The sequence below is a fragment of the Oncorhynchus keta genome, chromosome 29 (genome assembly GCF_023373465.1).
Source record: "Oncorhynchus keta strain PuntledgeMale-10-30-2019 chromosome 29, Oket_V2, whole genome shotgun sequence".
NCBI lineage: Eukaryota > Metazoa > Chordata > Actinopteri > Salmoniformes > Salmonidae > Oncorhynchus > Oncorhynchus keta.
Window position 1 is genome coordinate 48,457,605 of NC_068449.1, and position 18,296 is coordinate 48,475,900.

At 45.1% G+C, this 18,296-nt stretch overlaps 1 protein-coding gene across 14 annotated transcripts in view; it reads right to left on the minus strand.

Moving 5' to 3' along the window:
* The window catches only part of LOC118361866 (teneurin-3), a 510,845-nt gene that overhangs the window by 72,411 nt on the left and 420,138 nt on the right, over positions 1-18,296 (minus strand). For all 14 annotated transcript variants that reach the window (XM_052486681.1, XM_052486678.1, XM_052486675.1 and 11 more), the window contains 5 exons: positions 16,574-16,720; positions 15,093-15,312; positions 8,873-8,992; positions 5,489-5,621; positions 5,184-5,312 (listed from right to left, as the gene is read on the minus strand). In XM_052486681.1, the coding sequence (XP_052342641.1) occupies positions 5,184-5,312; positions 5,489-5,621; positions 8,873-8,992; positions 15,093-15,312; positions 16,574-16,720 (749 nt within the window). The remainder of the gene's footprint in view (positions 1-5,183; positions 5,313-5,488; positions 5,622-8,872; positions 8,993-15,092; positions 15,313-16,573; positions 16,721-18,296) is intronic.

The following is an 18,296-nucleotide window of genomic DNA, read 5'->3' on the forward strand; positions in this document are numbered from 1 at the left end:
CACTCTCTCTCCCCCTGCTCCAACTCTCTCTCCCCCTGCTCCCCTCTCTCTCTCCCCCTGCTCCCTCTCGCTCCCCCTGCTCCCTCTCTCGGGGGAGGGAAGCTTTGACATGGGTCTCAACAAGCCTTTGATATCCAATATGGTCACCCAATGACGGAATCAATCAAAATGAAAAACCACCACACACACACACACATACACACACACAGGCGGTGTCACTATTACCACAGACTTAATTACCGTGCGGCGGGTGTGTTTTCTTTCGGGTAAACTGTGTGTCTGCACATACATTATGTGTGTGTGTCCTGAACACACTCCGCCAGCGAAGGGACCCCACCCTGGTCTCCCCAGCCGGCTCTAACTACAACGTCTGGCCTAAGAGCATGTTTCTCCTGGCTTTAAACTAACTGATAGAAACACTCTGTTATTACATCTTCTCTGGTGTGTGTGTCTGCTTTCTGGTGTGTCTGCTTTCTGGTGTATGTTATCTTTTGCAATCTAGAAGGGGGACATTGTTTTAACTGCAGGATATAATAATACCAACTGGTAAATCATTAAAAGGTTTAATGAGCGGAGCCGAGATCAAACAATAAACGGGTGCTTTATTTTGAAGTGCCACCCGCCATTAAAGGGGAAGTGTAATGAAAACATATGGCTATGGGGGTAATGGACTGGCGCTGTATCTTAAAGGGATACTATGTGATTGGGACCTCATTGCCAACCTCCCAAAGTATCCCTTTAAAACCACCACTCCTTTAATAACATACATTGGATAATGCCATAGGTTGGGCTTGGGTCAATAGTTAGTACTGCCAATCCATCTTATTGGATAAAACACCTCAACAGAAGCTTTGCTATAAAACCTTTGTACATACTTTTGTGGTGTCATGGCTGTGCAAATGTTAGACAGCTAAGGCTGCAGCTCAATGTGTGTGTGTGTGTATGCATGTGTGTTCAGCTAATAACCGCAGGCTACAGTCAATCCCATCACCCTGCTACCACCACAGACTGGATTTGGTGTGCACCAACATCACATAGTGTAAACATCTCTAAAAGGAATATCTAGACTCAGATCACCACGCAGGAAGATTTTAGAGTCAAGCCAAATGTCTCACCCACGTGTCCATATTTGGTTGGGGAGGGAAAAAAAAGTTTTTCTACAGTATTTCTCCGGGGATAAACCTTAGCTTAACTTACAACTTTGATTTGAATAGATTTCACTATTTATATGTGTCTGTTTTTTCTTCTGCTTGACATAGGGGAAGGTGACCGAGTGCTCCAGCGTCATCGCTCTGTGAGAGTTCCACGTGTAGCGCGTCAGAGTGACCTGGTCTCAACTGTTTTCTTCTGGTCCTTTGTGTTAATAGAACCCGTCAGTGGTAACAACGACCCCTACGTACTGGGTTCTGGGACCTGAAGAATTTAGAGTGTTGGTTTCATCCAGACACTGAGGACCACTGTCTCATTGTGCTCCAACTGAACACACTTGGCTAACCTTTATTTGGTCTTGTGCTTCCATTCTTTCTCCTCTGTGGAACAGCGAGTACACAATAGCGTGTTATCCCCAAGCCACATGACAGCCAAGTGTGTGTGTGTGTGTGCATCCCGCGTGTTATCCCAAGCCACATAACAGCCAAGTGTGTGTGTGTGTGTGTGTGTGTAATCCAAAGTACTTTCCTCAGCAAGACTATTCTCTTGCAAGGATGACTCTTAGTGGACATGTCTGTTACCAGTTAGCTACTCTCTGTGACTGACTGCTTTGGTACGGCTTTGTGTTAGTGCTGGGTTACTTTTACACACACACACACACACACACACACACACACACACACACACACACACACACACACACACACACACACACACACACACACACACACACACACACACACACACACACACACACACACACACACACACACACACACCCCTGGTGAAGGCCCCTGGGGTATAGCTGTCTAACCCCTTTCGTTCCTTTATAAAGAGTTAACCTCCTTCACCATCCGCCTCTCCTTGCACGAGCTCTGAGGCTTTATAGTTCTGCTCATAACAACCGGAACTAATTCACATCAGGACCAGATCGTTTGGGGACTGGCTGGGCTGGGGCACGATGCCTGTAACTGTGTGCCTGTCTCTGTGTGTGTATGAGAGAGTCTGTGAGTGTTTCTGTGTATTATGTGTGTGCCTGTGTCTGATTGCTTGCGTTTCTCAGTGTGTGTTTGTGTTACTGTGTATATGTATGTCTGTGTGCGTTTATGTCTGTGTGTGTGTTTATGTCTGTGTGTCTGTTTGTGTCTGTGTGTTTATATCTGTGTGTTTATACCTGTGTGTGTTTATGTCTGTGTCTATGTCTGTGTGTGTCTGTGTGTTTATGTATGTGTGTGTTTATGTCTGTGTGTGTTTATGTCTGTGTGTGTCTATGTCTGTGTGTGTCTGTGTGTGTTTATGTCTGTGTGTGTTTATGTCTGTGTGTGTTTACGTCTGTGTGTGTCTATGTCTGTGTGTGTTTATGTCTGTGTGTGTTTATGTCTGTGTGTGTCTATGTCTGTGTGTGTTTATGTCTGTGTGTGTCTATGTCTGTGTGTGTCTGTGTGTGTTTATGCCTGTGTGTGTTTATGTCTGTGTGTGTTTATGTCTGTGTGTGTCTATGTCTGTGTGTGTCTATGTCTGTGTGTGTTTATGTCTGTGTGTGTTTATGTCTGTGTGTGTTTATGTCTGTGTGTGTCTATGTCTGTCTGTGTCTGTGTGTGTTTATGTCTGTGTGTGTTTACGTCTGTGTGTGTCTATGTCTGTGTGTGTCTGTGTGTGTTTATGTCTGTGTGTGTTTGTCTGTGTGTGTTTATGTCTGTGTGTGTTTATGTCTGTGTGTGTTTATGTCTGTGTGTGTTTATGTCTGTGTGTGTTTATGTCTGTGTGTGTTTATGTCTGTGTGTATTGTTTGGCTGATGGTGCAGAACACATCCTTATTAAAGTAGTGCTTTAGACTGAAGGAGTGCCAGAGAAGAGGAGACAGAAGTTGGGCCAAGAGGAATCAAAATCTATCTGGCTGCACAGGAGAGTTGAGAGAGAGAGAGAGATAGGGAGATAGAGAGAGAGATTGATAGAGAGAGAGATAGAGAGAGAGATATAGAGAGAGAGATAGAGAGAGAGAGAGATAGAGATAGAGAGAGAGAGAGATAGAGAGAGAGAGATATAGAGAGAGAGAGAGAGAGAGAGAGAGAGAGAGAGAGAGAGAGAGAGAGAGAGAGAGAGAGAGAGAGAGAGAGAGAGAGAGAGAGAGAGAGAGAGAGAGAGAGAGAGAGAGAGAGAGAGAGAGAGAGAGAGAGAGAGAGAGGGCTCATTCGGAGCTGATAAAACATGTGTTTGGCCCCCTGTATCAGCTTTACTGAAGATGCTCTTCTGCACAGATTGGCCTGTGATACTGCAGTAATGATAAAGCCTGGGTTTTGATCTACGAATGAGTGTGCTTGTGCGAGCGCGTGTGAGACCCTCGTAACAACTCACACCTTGTCTGGCACAGCTAGAAAGACTATACATGGATTTAAATGCTCTCTCTCTTCATCAAGGCTTCTCCGCTTTCAAAGAAACAAAGAGCATCTGTGCAGACAGTTAGAAAATGGCTAGACCTTGTATTCACTGGGCTGTTAAAGGTGTGCTTTTATACTTCAAGTACTGAAGTTCGGCCCAGCTTTTTGTGAGGCCTCCCGTTAAGGGCCTCCGTGTTAATGTCATAATTCCACTGTCCGCAGCCCAGGCAGGAAATCCATAAACGTCATCTCCCTCATTTACAGTACAGTACAGGAGAGTTGAACAGATGAGTTGAACAGGAGAGTTGAACAGATGAGTTGAACAGGAGAGTTGAACAGGAGAGTTGAACAGGAGAGTTGAACAGGAGAGTTGAACAGGAGAGTTGAACAGATGAGTTGAACAGGAGAGTTGAACAGATGAGTTGAACAGGAGAGTTGAACAGGAGAGTTGCACAGGAGAGTTGAACAGGAGAGTTGCACAGGAGTGTTGAACAGATGAGTTGAACAGATGAGTTGAACAGGAGAGTTGAACAGGAGAGTTGAACAGGAGAGTTGAACAGGAGAGTTGAACAGGAGAGTTGAACAGGAGAGTTGAACAGATGAGTTGAACAGGAGAGTTGAACAGATGAGTTGAACAGATGAGTTGAACAGGAGAGTTGAACAGGAGAGTTGAACAGGAGAGTTGTACAGGAGTGTTGAACAGATGAGTTGAACAGGAGAGTTGAACAGATGAGTTGAACAGGAGAGTTGAACAGGAGAGTTGCACAGGAGAGTTGAACAGGAGAGTTGTACAGGAGTGTTGAACAGATGAGTTGAACAGGAGAGTTGAACAGATGAGTTGAACAGATGAGGGTACTGATTGGGTCTGTGGAGAGGGGTAGTGAGCTGGAAGTTGAGTGAACTGGATGAACCCTAGCTGACCGTGTTGTGAGGTGTGTGTACAGTGGGTGTTTGATGTACTGTAGGTATCCTTTCTCCTCTGTCACCTCACTTGAGTCTTAGGTATAACGGGTTTGTAGAAAAGTGTGTGTATTCAGTACACCTAGTCTGGGTTTCGGATCGTGTGTGTGTGTGCATGTACGTATATGATGATGATAATGTGTGTATGATGATGATAATGTGTATATATGATGATAATCTATATATGATGGTGATAATGTGTGTATGATGATGATGATGATAATGTATATATGATGATGATAAAGTGTGCATGATGATGATAATATGTGTATGATGATGACAATGTGTGTATGATGATGATAATGTATATATGATGATGATAAAGTGTGCATGATGATGATAATGTGTGTATGATGATGATAATGTGTGTATGAATGATGACGATAATGTATATACGGCGATAGTGTGTATACGAGGATGATATTGGGTGTACGATGATGATAATGTGTGTACGATGATAATGTACATACAATGATGATAATGTGTCTATGATGATGTGTGTATGATTATGATCATGCATGTACGATGATGACGATGTGTGTATGATGATGATAATGTATATATGTGATGATACTGTGTGTATGACGACGATAATGTGTGCATGATGATCATGTGTGTATGATGATCATGTGTGTATGATTATGATAATGTGTGTACGATGATGATAATTTGTGTATGATGATGTGTATGTCCCACCTGTGTCTCAGGTATAATGGGCCCATCCTCTGGTGAGGACCTGAAGCAGGTAGAGAGGGGAGAGGCCACTATGACAGGACTGGGCCTGATGAAACCACTCAGGTCACAGCTGGGGATGTCATTCTCCTCCTGCAATACGATTCAATATGATTGAAGACGAGTCAATACAATTCAATGCGAGTCAATACAATTGAATGAGTAACACAATTCAATACAGTTCAATATGATTCAATGAAATACAATGGAATTCAATAAGACTCAATACAATTACATTTAATGAAATATCTTTTTCAACTATATTTCACCTTCTTCATGACCAGGGTGTCCATGACATAGAAGACATTCCAGGGGATCCACACGGTGCGGTACTGTATCAGGAACGGAGCCCGCTCGAAACTCAGGGTCAGACTGGCCCCACCGTTGGTCAACAGGTCAAACCTGGAGAGATGGAGAGAGATGAGGATAGAGAAGAGGAGAGATGGGGTTAGAGAAGAGGAGAGATGGGGTTAGAGGTGGTGAGATAAACACACAGACATGTACATTCACACAGAGAGACAGGCGGACAGACAGACACACACAGGCACACACACACACACACACCCCTTCAGCCCACACACACATGCGTGTTCACACATTTCCTCCGGGTTGTTCTTGGGCCCTGGAGACAGAGATCTCTGTATCTTTGACACTGATGGAGGTAGAGTGAGGATGAAGGGTGATCAGACTGTCCTGTTCTAATTGTCTCTCCTGTCTAGTCTGTCCAACCTGAGGCTCTCTTTCTCTCTCCCTCTCTCCTTTCCTGCTATATCTCTCCCTCTTCCTCTCTACTACTTATCTCAGAACAAAACATGATTCTGTTCTTTCTCCTGTACTGAAAATAAGATGATGGGGCCAATTATTATTGGATGTGTGTGTGTGTGTGTGTGTGTGTGTGTGTGTGTGTGTGTGTGTGTGTGTGTGTGTGTGTGTGTGAGAGTGTGTGTGTTTGTGTGGTAGCTGACTTGACTTTGTCTTTTAACATGTAGCAGGCCTATAGGGAGAACCATCCGAGTGGAAGAGAGAGAAGGTCCCCTAAGTCCTGTCCTATATTCTGTGTCTGGAGGGGGCTGGTGGGGTGAAGTGTGAAGACACACACGCAACACATACAGAAAATGCATAGATAAAAGAACACACTCATGGAAGCACAATCTGTTACGACCAGATATATTGTTATTTAGAAACTGGGTGGTTCCAGCCCAGAAAGCTGATTGGCTGACAGCAGTGGTATGTGAGACGGTATACCATGGGAGTTTGAGACTGTATACCTTGGGGTTTGTGGTATTTGGCCAATATACCATGACTAATGGCTGAATCCAGGCACTCTGTGATGCGTCGTCCCTAAGCACAGTCCTTAGGCGTGGACCCCCTTGGGCCCTACTGCTTAAATACACTAAATGGTCAAAAGTATGTGGACACCTGCTCCTCTCATTCCAAAATCATGGGCATGGAGTTGGTCCCCCCTTTGCTGCGATAACAGCCTCCAGTCTTCTGGGAAGTCTTTCCACTAGATGTTGGAACATATTATTATTATTATTATATTATTGCTGCGGTTACTTGCTTCCATTCAGCCACAAGAGCATTAGTGATGTCGGGCACTGATGTTGGGCGATTAGGCCTGGCTCGCAGTCGGCGTTCCAATTCATCCCAAAGGCATTCGACGGAGTTGAGGTCAAGGCCAGTCAAGTTCTTCCTCACCGACCTCGACAAACCATTTCTGTATGGACCTCACTTTGTGCACGGGGGCATTGTCATGCTGAAACAGGAAGTTCCCCAAACTGTTGCCCCAAAGTTGGAAGCCCAGCATCGTCTAGATAGAAAGTCATTGTATGCTGTAGTGTTAAGAATGAAAAACAGCCCCAGACCATTATTCCTCCTCCACCAAACTTTACAGTTGGCATTATGCATTAGGGCAGGTGGCATTCTCCTGGCATCCGCCAAACCCAGAATCGTCCGTCGGACTGCCAGATGGTGAAGCGCGATTCATCACTCCAGAGAACACGTTCCCACTGCTTTAGAGTCCAATGGCGGCGAGCTTTACACTGCTCCAGCTGACGCTCGGTATTGCGCATGGTGATCTTAGGCTTGTGTGCGGCTGCTCAGCCATGGAAACCCATTTCACGAAGCTCCCAACGAACAGTTCTTGTGCTGACTTTGCTTCCAGAGGCAGTTTGGATTTGTACGCGCTGCGCGCCTCAGCACTCGGTGGTCCCATTCTGTGAGCTTGTGTGGCCTACCACTTCGCGGCTGAGCCGTTGTTGCTCCAAGATGCTTCCACTTCACAATAACAGAGCTTACAGTTGACCGGGGCAGCTTTAGCAGGGCAGAAATTTGACAATCTGATTTGTTGGATAGGTGTCATCCTATGACGGTGCCACGTTGAAAGTCACTGAGCTCTTCAGTAAGGCCATTCTACTGCCCATGTTTGTCTATGGCAATTGCATGGCTGTGTGCTGAAGAGCTCAGTGACATGGCTGAAATAGCAGAATCCACTAATTTGACTTTTGGTAATGACAGTTCCATGGCATGTATATTCAGTCTATTGTAGCAGTGGCATGGCAGTATATTCAATCTATTGTAGCAGTGGCATGGCAGTATATTCAGTCTATTACAACAACATAAATTATTCAATTTTATTCCATCTATAGTAACAGGGGCATGACATAGTGGCTGGATACATCGCAACCTGCAGTGTGGAAGATCGTGCAACATCATGTATTCAATTTTCCACAGTGGTCACTATCACACACCTATTGCAATCTAGCAGCTTAGCCTCACCCTAGAGATCCAACCTATTACACTCCCAGCAATCACACAGAGCCTCCTCTCAATGAGGCAGGGAGCACCAAATATCACGGCTTGCACTTTTGCCCTTAACACCCCTGCTTCACAATCTAATTGGGCGCGGGTGGTGTAATAAAAGGTCCTGATGGGGCTGGGGCCTGGGAGTGATTGCGCCTCTGTCCCAAATGGCATCCTATTCCCTATCTACTGCTCTCTACTTTTCACCAGAGCCCTATGGGAAGCAAGTAGTGTACTATATAGCGAATAGGGTGCTATTTGGGACTCGGACTGCGTTTCCTATTTCCTGGTTGGTGTCGAGGAGGGTTGCAGGAACACTCGCTGTAATAACACCGGGGAACCGGGAGTGGGGGGCAGGGTGTAGTGGAGGTGTGTATGTGTGTTCTGTGCCCTGCGCTAGAATGACGCAGGCTAATTGATTCTGCCCTTGTAAATCTAATGCATTTTAAACAGCCCTCCAGTTCACATTTAAATGGCGCAGGGTTTTCATTTGGGGTGGGGGGTGTTTGTGAGTGTGTGCTTTTTCATTGGGGGGAAGCTGCTAAGATTACATTTGCATGAGAGAGAGGATTTTGGGAGATTTACGAGACAGAGTCGTAGAGGGACAGGAGAAGAAGCGTGATGCGGTTTCTCTTTTCTCTCTCTCACATACTCACCGATGCACGGAAAAACATTCACGCAAATATGCACACACAGACACACTCATAACGATTCAATCAACCAGTCCTGAAAACACAACATAAATCAAATACTGTATGAGGTGTCAGTGGTGAGGAAGACCAGAATCTGTGGTGTGTGTGTGCGTGTGCGTGTCCGTGTCCGTGTGTGTGTGTGTGTGTACGTGGACCTACATGCCGTCCTTGCGCGTGACGGTGTATCCGTGGTCGGGGTAGTGGACGAAGGTAACATTGACTCCTATGAGGGGGGTTCCGTCTGCCGTCAGGACTTGGCCTCTGATGATGGACACCAGGCTGGGGAGAAAGAACACGTAGAGATGATCTACTTAGAGACGTCGTTATTTTGTACACTGCAGCTATAGGACGCCGCGGAGACAGAGATATCCTGAGATACACATCACGCTAGAGGACCGACAGGAAATAACACACTAGACAACTTTCACTCAGCACATTCATAAACACCACAGTATGACACTGTACAGTGCCATGTCAAATAACCAATTCCCTTTTCACATCACTGCTATGCATGCACAAAATCACACGTGACCCAAACCCCCCCACACACACACATATTGTTATTCATGTGGGCTTACATCTCCCTGTTTAGCACACATAACACAGTGTGTTTAAGGGCTGCTGGGAAGCCTGGGCCTTTCCCCTCTGAGGCTTATCAGCCTGATCGATACTAGGGGACTGAGTGAATAAATCACACACAGCACACACGCAGAACGGATGAACACATGCACACACACACAAATGCACACGCACGGACACACACACTTTGCCCACCATCACATACACAGGCCAGCAGCACGGCAAATTTATTCTGCGGCAAAAATTGTTTAAAAAAAGAGGAGAAAAGTCAAGTTGTTTAGCCAGGCCCGGCTAGCGGTGGACCGTTTAGATGAGTTTTTAATCAATGGGTCTGGTCCTGTGGAGATAGCTACTCTGTGTGTGTGTGCAGGGGGAGGGTAACTAGATTTACTTATAGCTCTCCTTCCCAGGTCATTACAGCTTTCACTGAGTGCTAATCAGTAGCGGAGCATTGAATCACCCTGTAGAGAGGGACAGAGACACACACACAACTTTTCCTCCTCCAGCACTATCCTTTGCAACAGTCTGAGAGGATGCCAGACAGTACAGTTGATGTCCCCCCCTCCCTCTTCTATAGTGTAAACATGCCATAAATTACAAATTACCCAGCGTCCTCGCCTCATTAATACCTGTATGTGTGTGTGTGTGTGTGTGTGTGTGTGTGTGTGTGTGTGTGTGTGAGGGGGGGAATGGGGTCCTTAATGTAGCTGTAATTTATGCCTTCCATTTGCTTAGGGAGGTATCTGTCACCGTAAAACAATGTCTGTGTTCCAAATGGCACCCTATTCCCTATATAGTGCACTACTTTTGACCAAAAGTGGTTCACTATATAGGGAATAGGGTGGCAGTTGGGATGCAGACATACCCAATTGTCACGGTTCAGGTGTCTGAGTGTTTCTGAGAGCATAGACACTGCAAGGGACTATCATTCCTCTGGTACTATCAGTACTCTGGTACTATCATTACTCTGGTACTAACATTACGCTGGTACTATCATTCCTCGGGTACTATCATTACTCTGGTACGAACATTCCTCTGGTATTATCATTACTCTGGTACTATCATTACTCTGGTACTATCATTCCTCTGGTATTATCATTACTCTGGTACTATGATTCCTCTGGTATTATCATTACTCTGGTACTAACATTACGCTGGTACTATCATTCCTATGGTACTAACATTCCTCTGGTATTATCATTACTCTGGTACTATCATTCCTCTGGTACTATCATTCCTCTGGTACCACCATTACGCTGGTACTATCGTTACTCTGGTACTATCATTCCTCTGGTACCACCATTACGCTGGTACTATCTTTACTCTGGTACTATCATTACTCTGGCACTATCATTACTCTGGTGCTATCATTAGTCTGGTACTATCATTACGCTGGTATTATCATTACTCTGGTGCTATCATTACTCGGGTACTATCATTTCTAGGGTACTATCATTACGCAGGTATTATCATTACTCTGGTGCTATCATTGCTCTGGTGCTATCATTACTCTGGTACTATCATTACTTTGGTGCTATCATTACTCTGGTGCTATCATTAGTCTGGTACTAACATTACTCTGGTACTATCATTACTCTGGTACTATCATTACTCAGGTATTATCATTACTCTGGTGCATGACGAAATAACACCTTTAGTTAACCCTTAACCTTTCCCCTCCCACTGTCACACATCTCTCTCTCTCCCTCGCATAATAAGCATGACAAAGGTTGCTGTAGGCAACAGTAACTGACGGGTGATATTTCCTTTTTTACATGGTTGCATGTCATGGAATGTGGCTTGGAGTTAGAAAGTGCCACTGTCACTGTCACCTCTGTGACCTTTTTCTCTAAATTATATTTGTACATGTTGTACTGCCATTGATTGTTACGTCCATGTCTGCTGTCTGAAATGTTTTTTTTTTCTTTTCAATAAAGGTTTTAATTCATTCAGAATTGAGGATGTTGTCTTTTACCCTGAGTTTTTAAACACTGGGCTGGACACCACAGTCCAGAATGTCCTCCATGTAGTTCTTATCAGACAGATTAGTCTCTAGCCGCCAGCTGGCCTCTCACCAAAGTCATTCAAGGATACCGCTTCAGCTCGCCCCCGGGGCTCCACAGCTGTGACCCGGCACCTGGGATTTGAACCCTCAACCCTGCTAACCCCAGTCAGAGGACCAATTAACCGGGCCCTTGACCACGAGACCACAACATCACTACACAGAACAGGGCCATAAGGGGAGTCGACAGAGCCAAGACCAACTAGTCCCTGAGCGTTAATCCGCTTGAAATCTGTGTGCAATATAAAAACACTGAGGGAAGGACCTAACACAAGAGAGAGGTTGGGGGTCGGTCTTCCTGCTTAATATACTGCACCTTTCAGCTCCATTGCTCGTCTCCCTCTTCTAGAGTTTGCTGAAGCGTGGCAAAGAAGTGGTCTTATCGAAATTCAGCTGTGTGTGTGTGAGCCACCACATAAAGTAGTGAAGCGTTCGTGGCCACATGCCTAATTTGGCACGTCATGATCCATAAACAGGAATAATAACATTCTTCACAGTGTATTCAGACTCCTCATTCCCAGTAACTATATAACCTGTATAAGGGAGCCAATGGATTGCATTTAAACAAACTCTGAAATGAAAATGTTCTGCAATTGTATTGTTAGACGATTATGGCAGACAAAGGAAAATAAAGCTCTAGTGTAGGAAGTTGAGACACACAAAGGGGTCCGACGTGTTTTTATCCAATAACCTTGGCAGAAAGCCTTGGTAGCGCCTGCTTTTAAAGCAGTGAGACTATTTCAATTGGAGGTTTGGAGAAGTCAATAATAATGTAGGTGTAAACAGGTGTTTGCTCTTCCTGTCCTTGTTGTGCTGCAGACAGTCACTTACAGGATGTCTGCTCTGCGCCGCAATGCAAAAAAATCACAGACTACAGATGTAGGGTCTTAATTTGATCACCACGTTGCAGGAGAACTTTACTGCAATGCAGGAAATGTAGAACTAGTAGTGTGTTTTGAGGTTTAAAAAGGATTCTGAAGTTTGCCATTTCCACTTTGAAATTTCAGACTTGATTTTCCTTTACAAAAAATGTATCGACCCCTACAAAAATGTCCATTAATTGTATATTCACATTTCCTGTTGATGCAGGATTGTTTTCCTGCTGTATCAAACTGGCTCAAATGAAGATCCTACATCTGTACTTCTGTATTGAGTATGTCTCTTTTGAATGAATTGCCACCCTGAATAATATCTCTATTCCAGTCTCTCGCTCGAGTGTCATTTCCTGCTAAACGACGAGCTCTCTATCTCTGTTGACGGAGAGTGGCATGTCAATACACACAGACGGAGGAGAAGAAGAGATGGATGAGGATGGATGAGGAGGAGGAGAGGCAGAGCGGGTCTGTGAGAGCCTTGTTTGTTCACATGTTGATGCTGAGGAGCTGTTGTTTGGTTGGGGATTACTGCGGATCCTGTGTGTGTGTGTGTGTGTGTGTGTGTGTGTGTGTGTGTGTGTGTGTGTGTGTGTGTGTGTGCGTGTGTGTTTTGGATGGCTGGCTGGCTGGCTGGCAGAGGCTAAAGGAAATGTTCAGGCACATGCTCTGTGTTAGCACTACTGGCTAAACAAAGCCCCGGGTAGGTGGGTCTAACACGGGACAGATGTGAACTTGACTCTCTCCCTTCATCTCCATATATCTATCTTTCTTTTGCTCTCCATCCCTCTCTCTTTCTCACCCCATATTTTTCTCTCTCTCTCTCTCTCTCTCTCTCTCTCTCTCTCTCTCTCTCTCTCTCTCTCTCTCTCTCTCTCTCTCTCTCTCTCTCTCTCTCTCCCCTCTCTCTTCTCTCTCTCTCTCTCTCTCTCTCTCTCTCTCTCTCTCTCTCTCTCTCTCTCTCTCTCTCTCTCCCTCTCTCTCTCTCTCTCTCCCCATGTCTCTGTCTTTCTCCATTTCTTTTTCCATCTCTCTCTCTCTCTCTCTCTCTCTCTCTCTCTCTCTCTCTCTCTCTCTCTCCTTATTTGTTAGTTCCGTCCTCTCATCTCTCCACACTTCTTCCTGCTTTATCAGATGATCAGACTGTTCCGCTCCCCCCCACGAGCACCGTGTTTAGCATCTCTATTTAGCTCTGTTATCGCGGTGTGTTTTCTAAACATAAGCTAATCTCTACCGGCTGGTTAGTCCTGCTCTTATTGAAATCGATTTAGTTCTAGATCAACTGTGATTGTGAACAATCACAAACGTGCACGGTACTCTGGACTGAATTAAAGCAACGTTCAAGGTTAAACAGTCGTAAGACCTTTGAGAATGACCATAACTGAAGCTGGTCATGGAATATGACTAATGTTGTTGTCCAGTATGGAGAAACAAACTTTCATGGTTATAGACCACACTGTATCCACCTGGCTGGTTGTTACCAAGGCAACCCCCCCCCATACCAATTGCCATGGTATGGTCTTGTACTCTGGACATGCGTTGGTAGTACCCAACTCGCTAACGACCATCAGGTCGCTAATGGCCTGGTACTCAGATCTCTATTGTCCCTCAAACCAAACGCAATCGAAAAATCACGTCAAACACTTATCATCAAAACAGTACAGTGATTTTAAAACTCAGAAGTTCAACAGCAGGTTGAAACTGAGTGGAAAACGTGGTCGTTGTGGATGTTGTTTCAAAGCCTTACACAATGAACTGGACAGAGATTTCTAAGGTGATGATTCATTCAAAACAACCATACGCATATTAGAGCTGAAGCATATTCAAAGGCCTATGAGCCCAAGCCCTTGTGTTGTTATACAATACATAGCCTACCGCATATTAAACATGGCAGAAAAACATCAAACTAAACTGATTATAATCAGATGTCTTTGCTACATAATTGGTCTACCCTATACTCCAAAATTAAACAACTTCTAGTAAATCGCCTTTGAGTGTGGACTGTATTATTATGCATATTGGATGGACTGGTTACGTTACGCTCCAAACGTTCTATCCGTGAGTCTGGGAGAGAATGTATAGGCCTAGGCCATGCTGTTGGTTCATTGATTGTGCAGGGCAGCTTACAGTTAGCCTACAAGTATAGTGAATTTGTATTTGATTTTGAATAGCCTAGTAATAGGGAATATTTTACATTTTCATAATTAATAGGCTGACATTACATTTAGCTACAGAACCATGCATTTCCATGTCCTCCTCTCTCCCCTTCATACCTTTCTCAGCGCAACAGTTTAATGAAATATGTTTCGTTGTGAAAACATGTTACTATCGATGTTCCCGAACAGATTTCACTTGGTTTCCCAAATGAAGCACTGGGTAGCTGCAGGAACAGGGTTGGAGATGGCGGAATATCAGCTGTTGCTCAGCAAGAGGCTGCATGCTCCTCAAACAGTTGTTGATACCTGGGGTGAAATAACCTGAGTAGCATGGTTGAAGTAACTAACCATCAGAAAAGCGGCCTCCATTGAATTATTAAAGTGTGAACGGATGCATTTATCCCCCCTGCCCCTGTTCCTGCCCCTTTGATAATGGGCCATTTTAAATCACAACAAATTTGACATATTAGTAAAGACAAAATTCAATTGAGAATAGGCCGGTTGGGTGAAAATATGATTACTTGATGAAATCAGTCTTTTGCATGACAATAACCATCTGATGTCATGACCGCCACAGCCCTCCGCACGCACGCGCACACGCACACGCACACGCACACACACACACACACACACACACACACACACACACACACACACACACACACACACACACTAACCTGTTCAAATAAAGGTGAAATGAGAATGCTCACCTCTTGTTGAAGGGGTTGTCCCCGGTGATGACGTGGCTGCCCTCTGGTCCAACCAGGAAGCGGATGCGTTGGTAGAAGGAGCGTGCGGCATGCTGGGGCATCAGGCTGGACGGGCTCTGACTGATGATGTCAGAGGGGTCCGGGGAGCCGCGGCAGTACGGCTGGGTCTGACAGGATGTCTGGAGGCAACAGTCTGGGTCCATACAGTCAACCAGGCCGTCTGAGAGAGATAGAGAGTTATGAAGAGGCAAACAAGAGGAGTAAGGAATGGTATCCAGATCAGATTCTCTCTGATAACTCTAAAGGAACCATATACAGTGAACTCACAAACAAAATACTTTTAACCAAGTTAAAAACAAATCTACCTCCAGTGGCTCTTTTTGTCAGGTGGTCAAAGGTTTGTTTTGTTATAAGTGTCTGTATTCGGTTGGGCTTTCAAAATGGGATTGGCCGTGTTCCTGTGAGAGTGAATAACAGGCCCAGTTGTTCAAAGTTATTAGTCGACCTCTAACCCCTGGCTGTGGTGACAAACTGCCTGGTTCCTCCATCCTGACTGGTGCCTTGGATGGGATAACTGTAGGCTAAATATACCGTTGGAGTCTCACCGTTAGAGAGGTTAGTGAGGGAGGGAGAGAAAGAGAGAGAGCAAGAGAGAGGGAGTGAGAGAGAGAGCAAAGAGAGCGAGAGAAAGCGGGAGGGAGAGTGCGAGAGCGAGCGAGAGAGAGAGTGCGAGACAGAGAATAAATGTAAATGTAAGATAAAGAAAGCGCGTGAAAGAAAGTGTGAGTGAGTGAGAAGGAAAGTGGAGAGGGACAGAGAGAAAGAGAGAGAAATAAAGAGTTCTCTCTACTACTTCAACAGCTTGCCTGCCGGCTGTTTTCCAAGGCCTTTGTGTGGGAATGAGATTTGCTCCGTCTCCCACAGGTGACGTCCACAGGAAAGGGGGAGAGGAGGAGAGGAGGAGAGGAGGAAAGGGAAAAGAGAGCAGTGGAAGAAAGGAGGGAGGTAGGACGTGGAGCTCATGAAAGGCTGATATTCGTTTTTGTTAGGTTATTAAAAGCTCGGCGTACATCTGGCAACCAGCTACCACCGGGTGGGGGGGAGGGGTGATAAAAACCTTGCTGCCGCGATTGACGCACCCCTATCTCGTCACTCCTCCACCCCTCCCTCATCCCCCTCTTCCAAAACGAATCAGGATGTGACTTGTTCCTTCTTCTATTTCTTTATTTAACAGGCCCCTATAGCGGTGACGCCACCACCTTTCCTGGTGGAGCTTTAAAGAGTGGAGAGATCCACATATAATGTGGTTGTGGGTTCAATCCCAGCAAGGATCACACACAATACGCACAGTTCTGATGTATGAACTCCCTGTACTGGAAGTGACTTCTAATGAAAATGTCTGGCATATAACGTAATGTAACCCAGAGCCAAAGACAAATGTCCATTTCGTGAAAACGTAAGTTCTCTTCGACATGTCTCACCTCCTTCGTTATCCTTGCCGTCGGTGCAGAGGGTCTCCATGGCGACGTCGCATCCCGCCCCACGCCACCCGGACTGGCAGACGCAGTGCCACCCGTTCTGGTCCAAGGTACAGCGACCGTTGTTGTTACACAGGCCTGGGCAGCCCTCTGTAGCAGACCAGAGCATGGAGAGTTAATACACACTCACACACATAGGAGGGATATGTGTGGATAGGGAAGGGGGGAGTGTGTGTGACTGATGGTGGTGTGTGTGTGTGTGTGTGTGTGTGTGTGTGTGTGTGTGTGTGTGTGTGTGTGTGTGTGTGTGTGTGTGTGTGTGTGTGTGTGTGTGTGTGTGTGTATGCATAGGTGAGAATAAGGGAGGGAGAGTGAGTGAGTGCACTTGTGTATCCCATATCAACATCGTGGTGTGTCTGTATGTAGGTGCTTCTCTGTGATTCAGGATTGTGTGTGAACACATGCGTGACTGTGTCCTCCTTTTTCGAGGAGACCCCCCCCCCCTCTCAGTTTTTCGATGAGAACAAACAAATGAACAATCAACATAAACAGATTCAGATTAACAGGTAGATAACCAACCAAAATGAAAAGGTTTCTGGTGAACTTAACATATAACCCGACAGTGTGACATCAGACAGTGTGACATCAGACAGTGTGACATCAGACAGTTAGACAGGCCTGTGAAATGCACAGATGCTGTAATTTCACATGAACGATAGAAGCCTCGTGAAGAACCATTCGTTAACCTCGTTAAACGTTGAAGAATTTGAAAGAAAATGTGAATTTGGCCTTAATCAAGTCAAGTAAGAGAGGATATCAGAAATACAACTGTTGGACATGGAAATTGAGTAGAGAGCAAAAGGAATCTAAATGCACCATACATTACAAAAGAAGAAGCCAAAATATAACGTGTCATTAATTTCAGGGAGATTTGATAATGACAATGTCCCAAAATAGCCCAAATCAAACAGAATCAGAAATCAAAGAACCCAAAACGAAAGCCCTAAATCGATTCCTTCTTCAGTTTTTGACAGTAGTAGCTATTGGCACATCCATGTGAAGCTACAATACAATATGGACACAAAGTATAGGGAGGGGCTCTGGCTTGAGTCCCTACCGCCACAGCTATACTTTATGCCTCGGTCACATTCCTTTACACAGAATAATAATAAACAGGAGAATAATACAATTGTAATAATATAGAAGCAAAGCCCAGGAGGAAGTGAAAGCAGCCCAGCGACTAGGCTAGACAGTCAGGAGGTCATACAGGCCGCGGATGCATGGAAACAGAACCAACAAGGATTTTCCAACAAAACGGAAGAACCATGTGTGAAGGGTGGTCAGTGGTGTGTAGGTTGCGTGTGTGTAGGTGTGTGTGTTTGAGTTTTGGGAATTCCAAACAAAATGGCAGACAGTGTGTTTGTGTATGTGTGTACCGTATGCGTGTGTTTGTGTGTGTGTGCATGCGTGCGTGTTGGAAACAGGTTTTAAGACAGACAAGAATGGAGATAACCAGAAAAAGGACCACAGAAAACAGTGAGAGACTGGTACAAAGACACGTTTACGCCGTGCTTCAAGACAAGAGATAAAGAAAGAGAGAGAGAGAGAGAGAGGGGAAAACAGGAGAGCGGAGAGTGATTGTTCATGACAATCTCCCTGGGGCTTTTGTATGAATTACCTTTAAATCCTGCGATTAGGGGGGGCCAAGGAAAAGGAGAAAAATTTG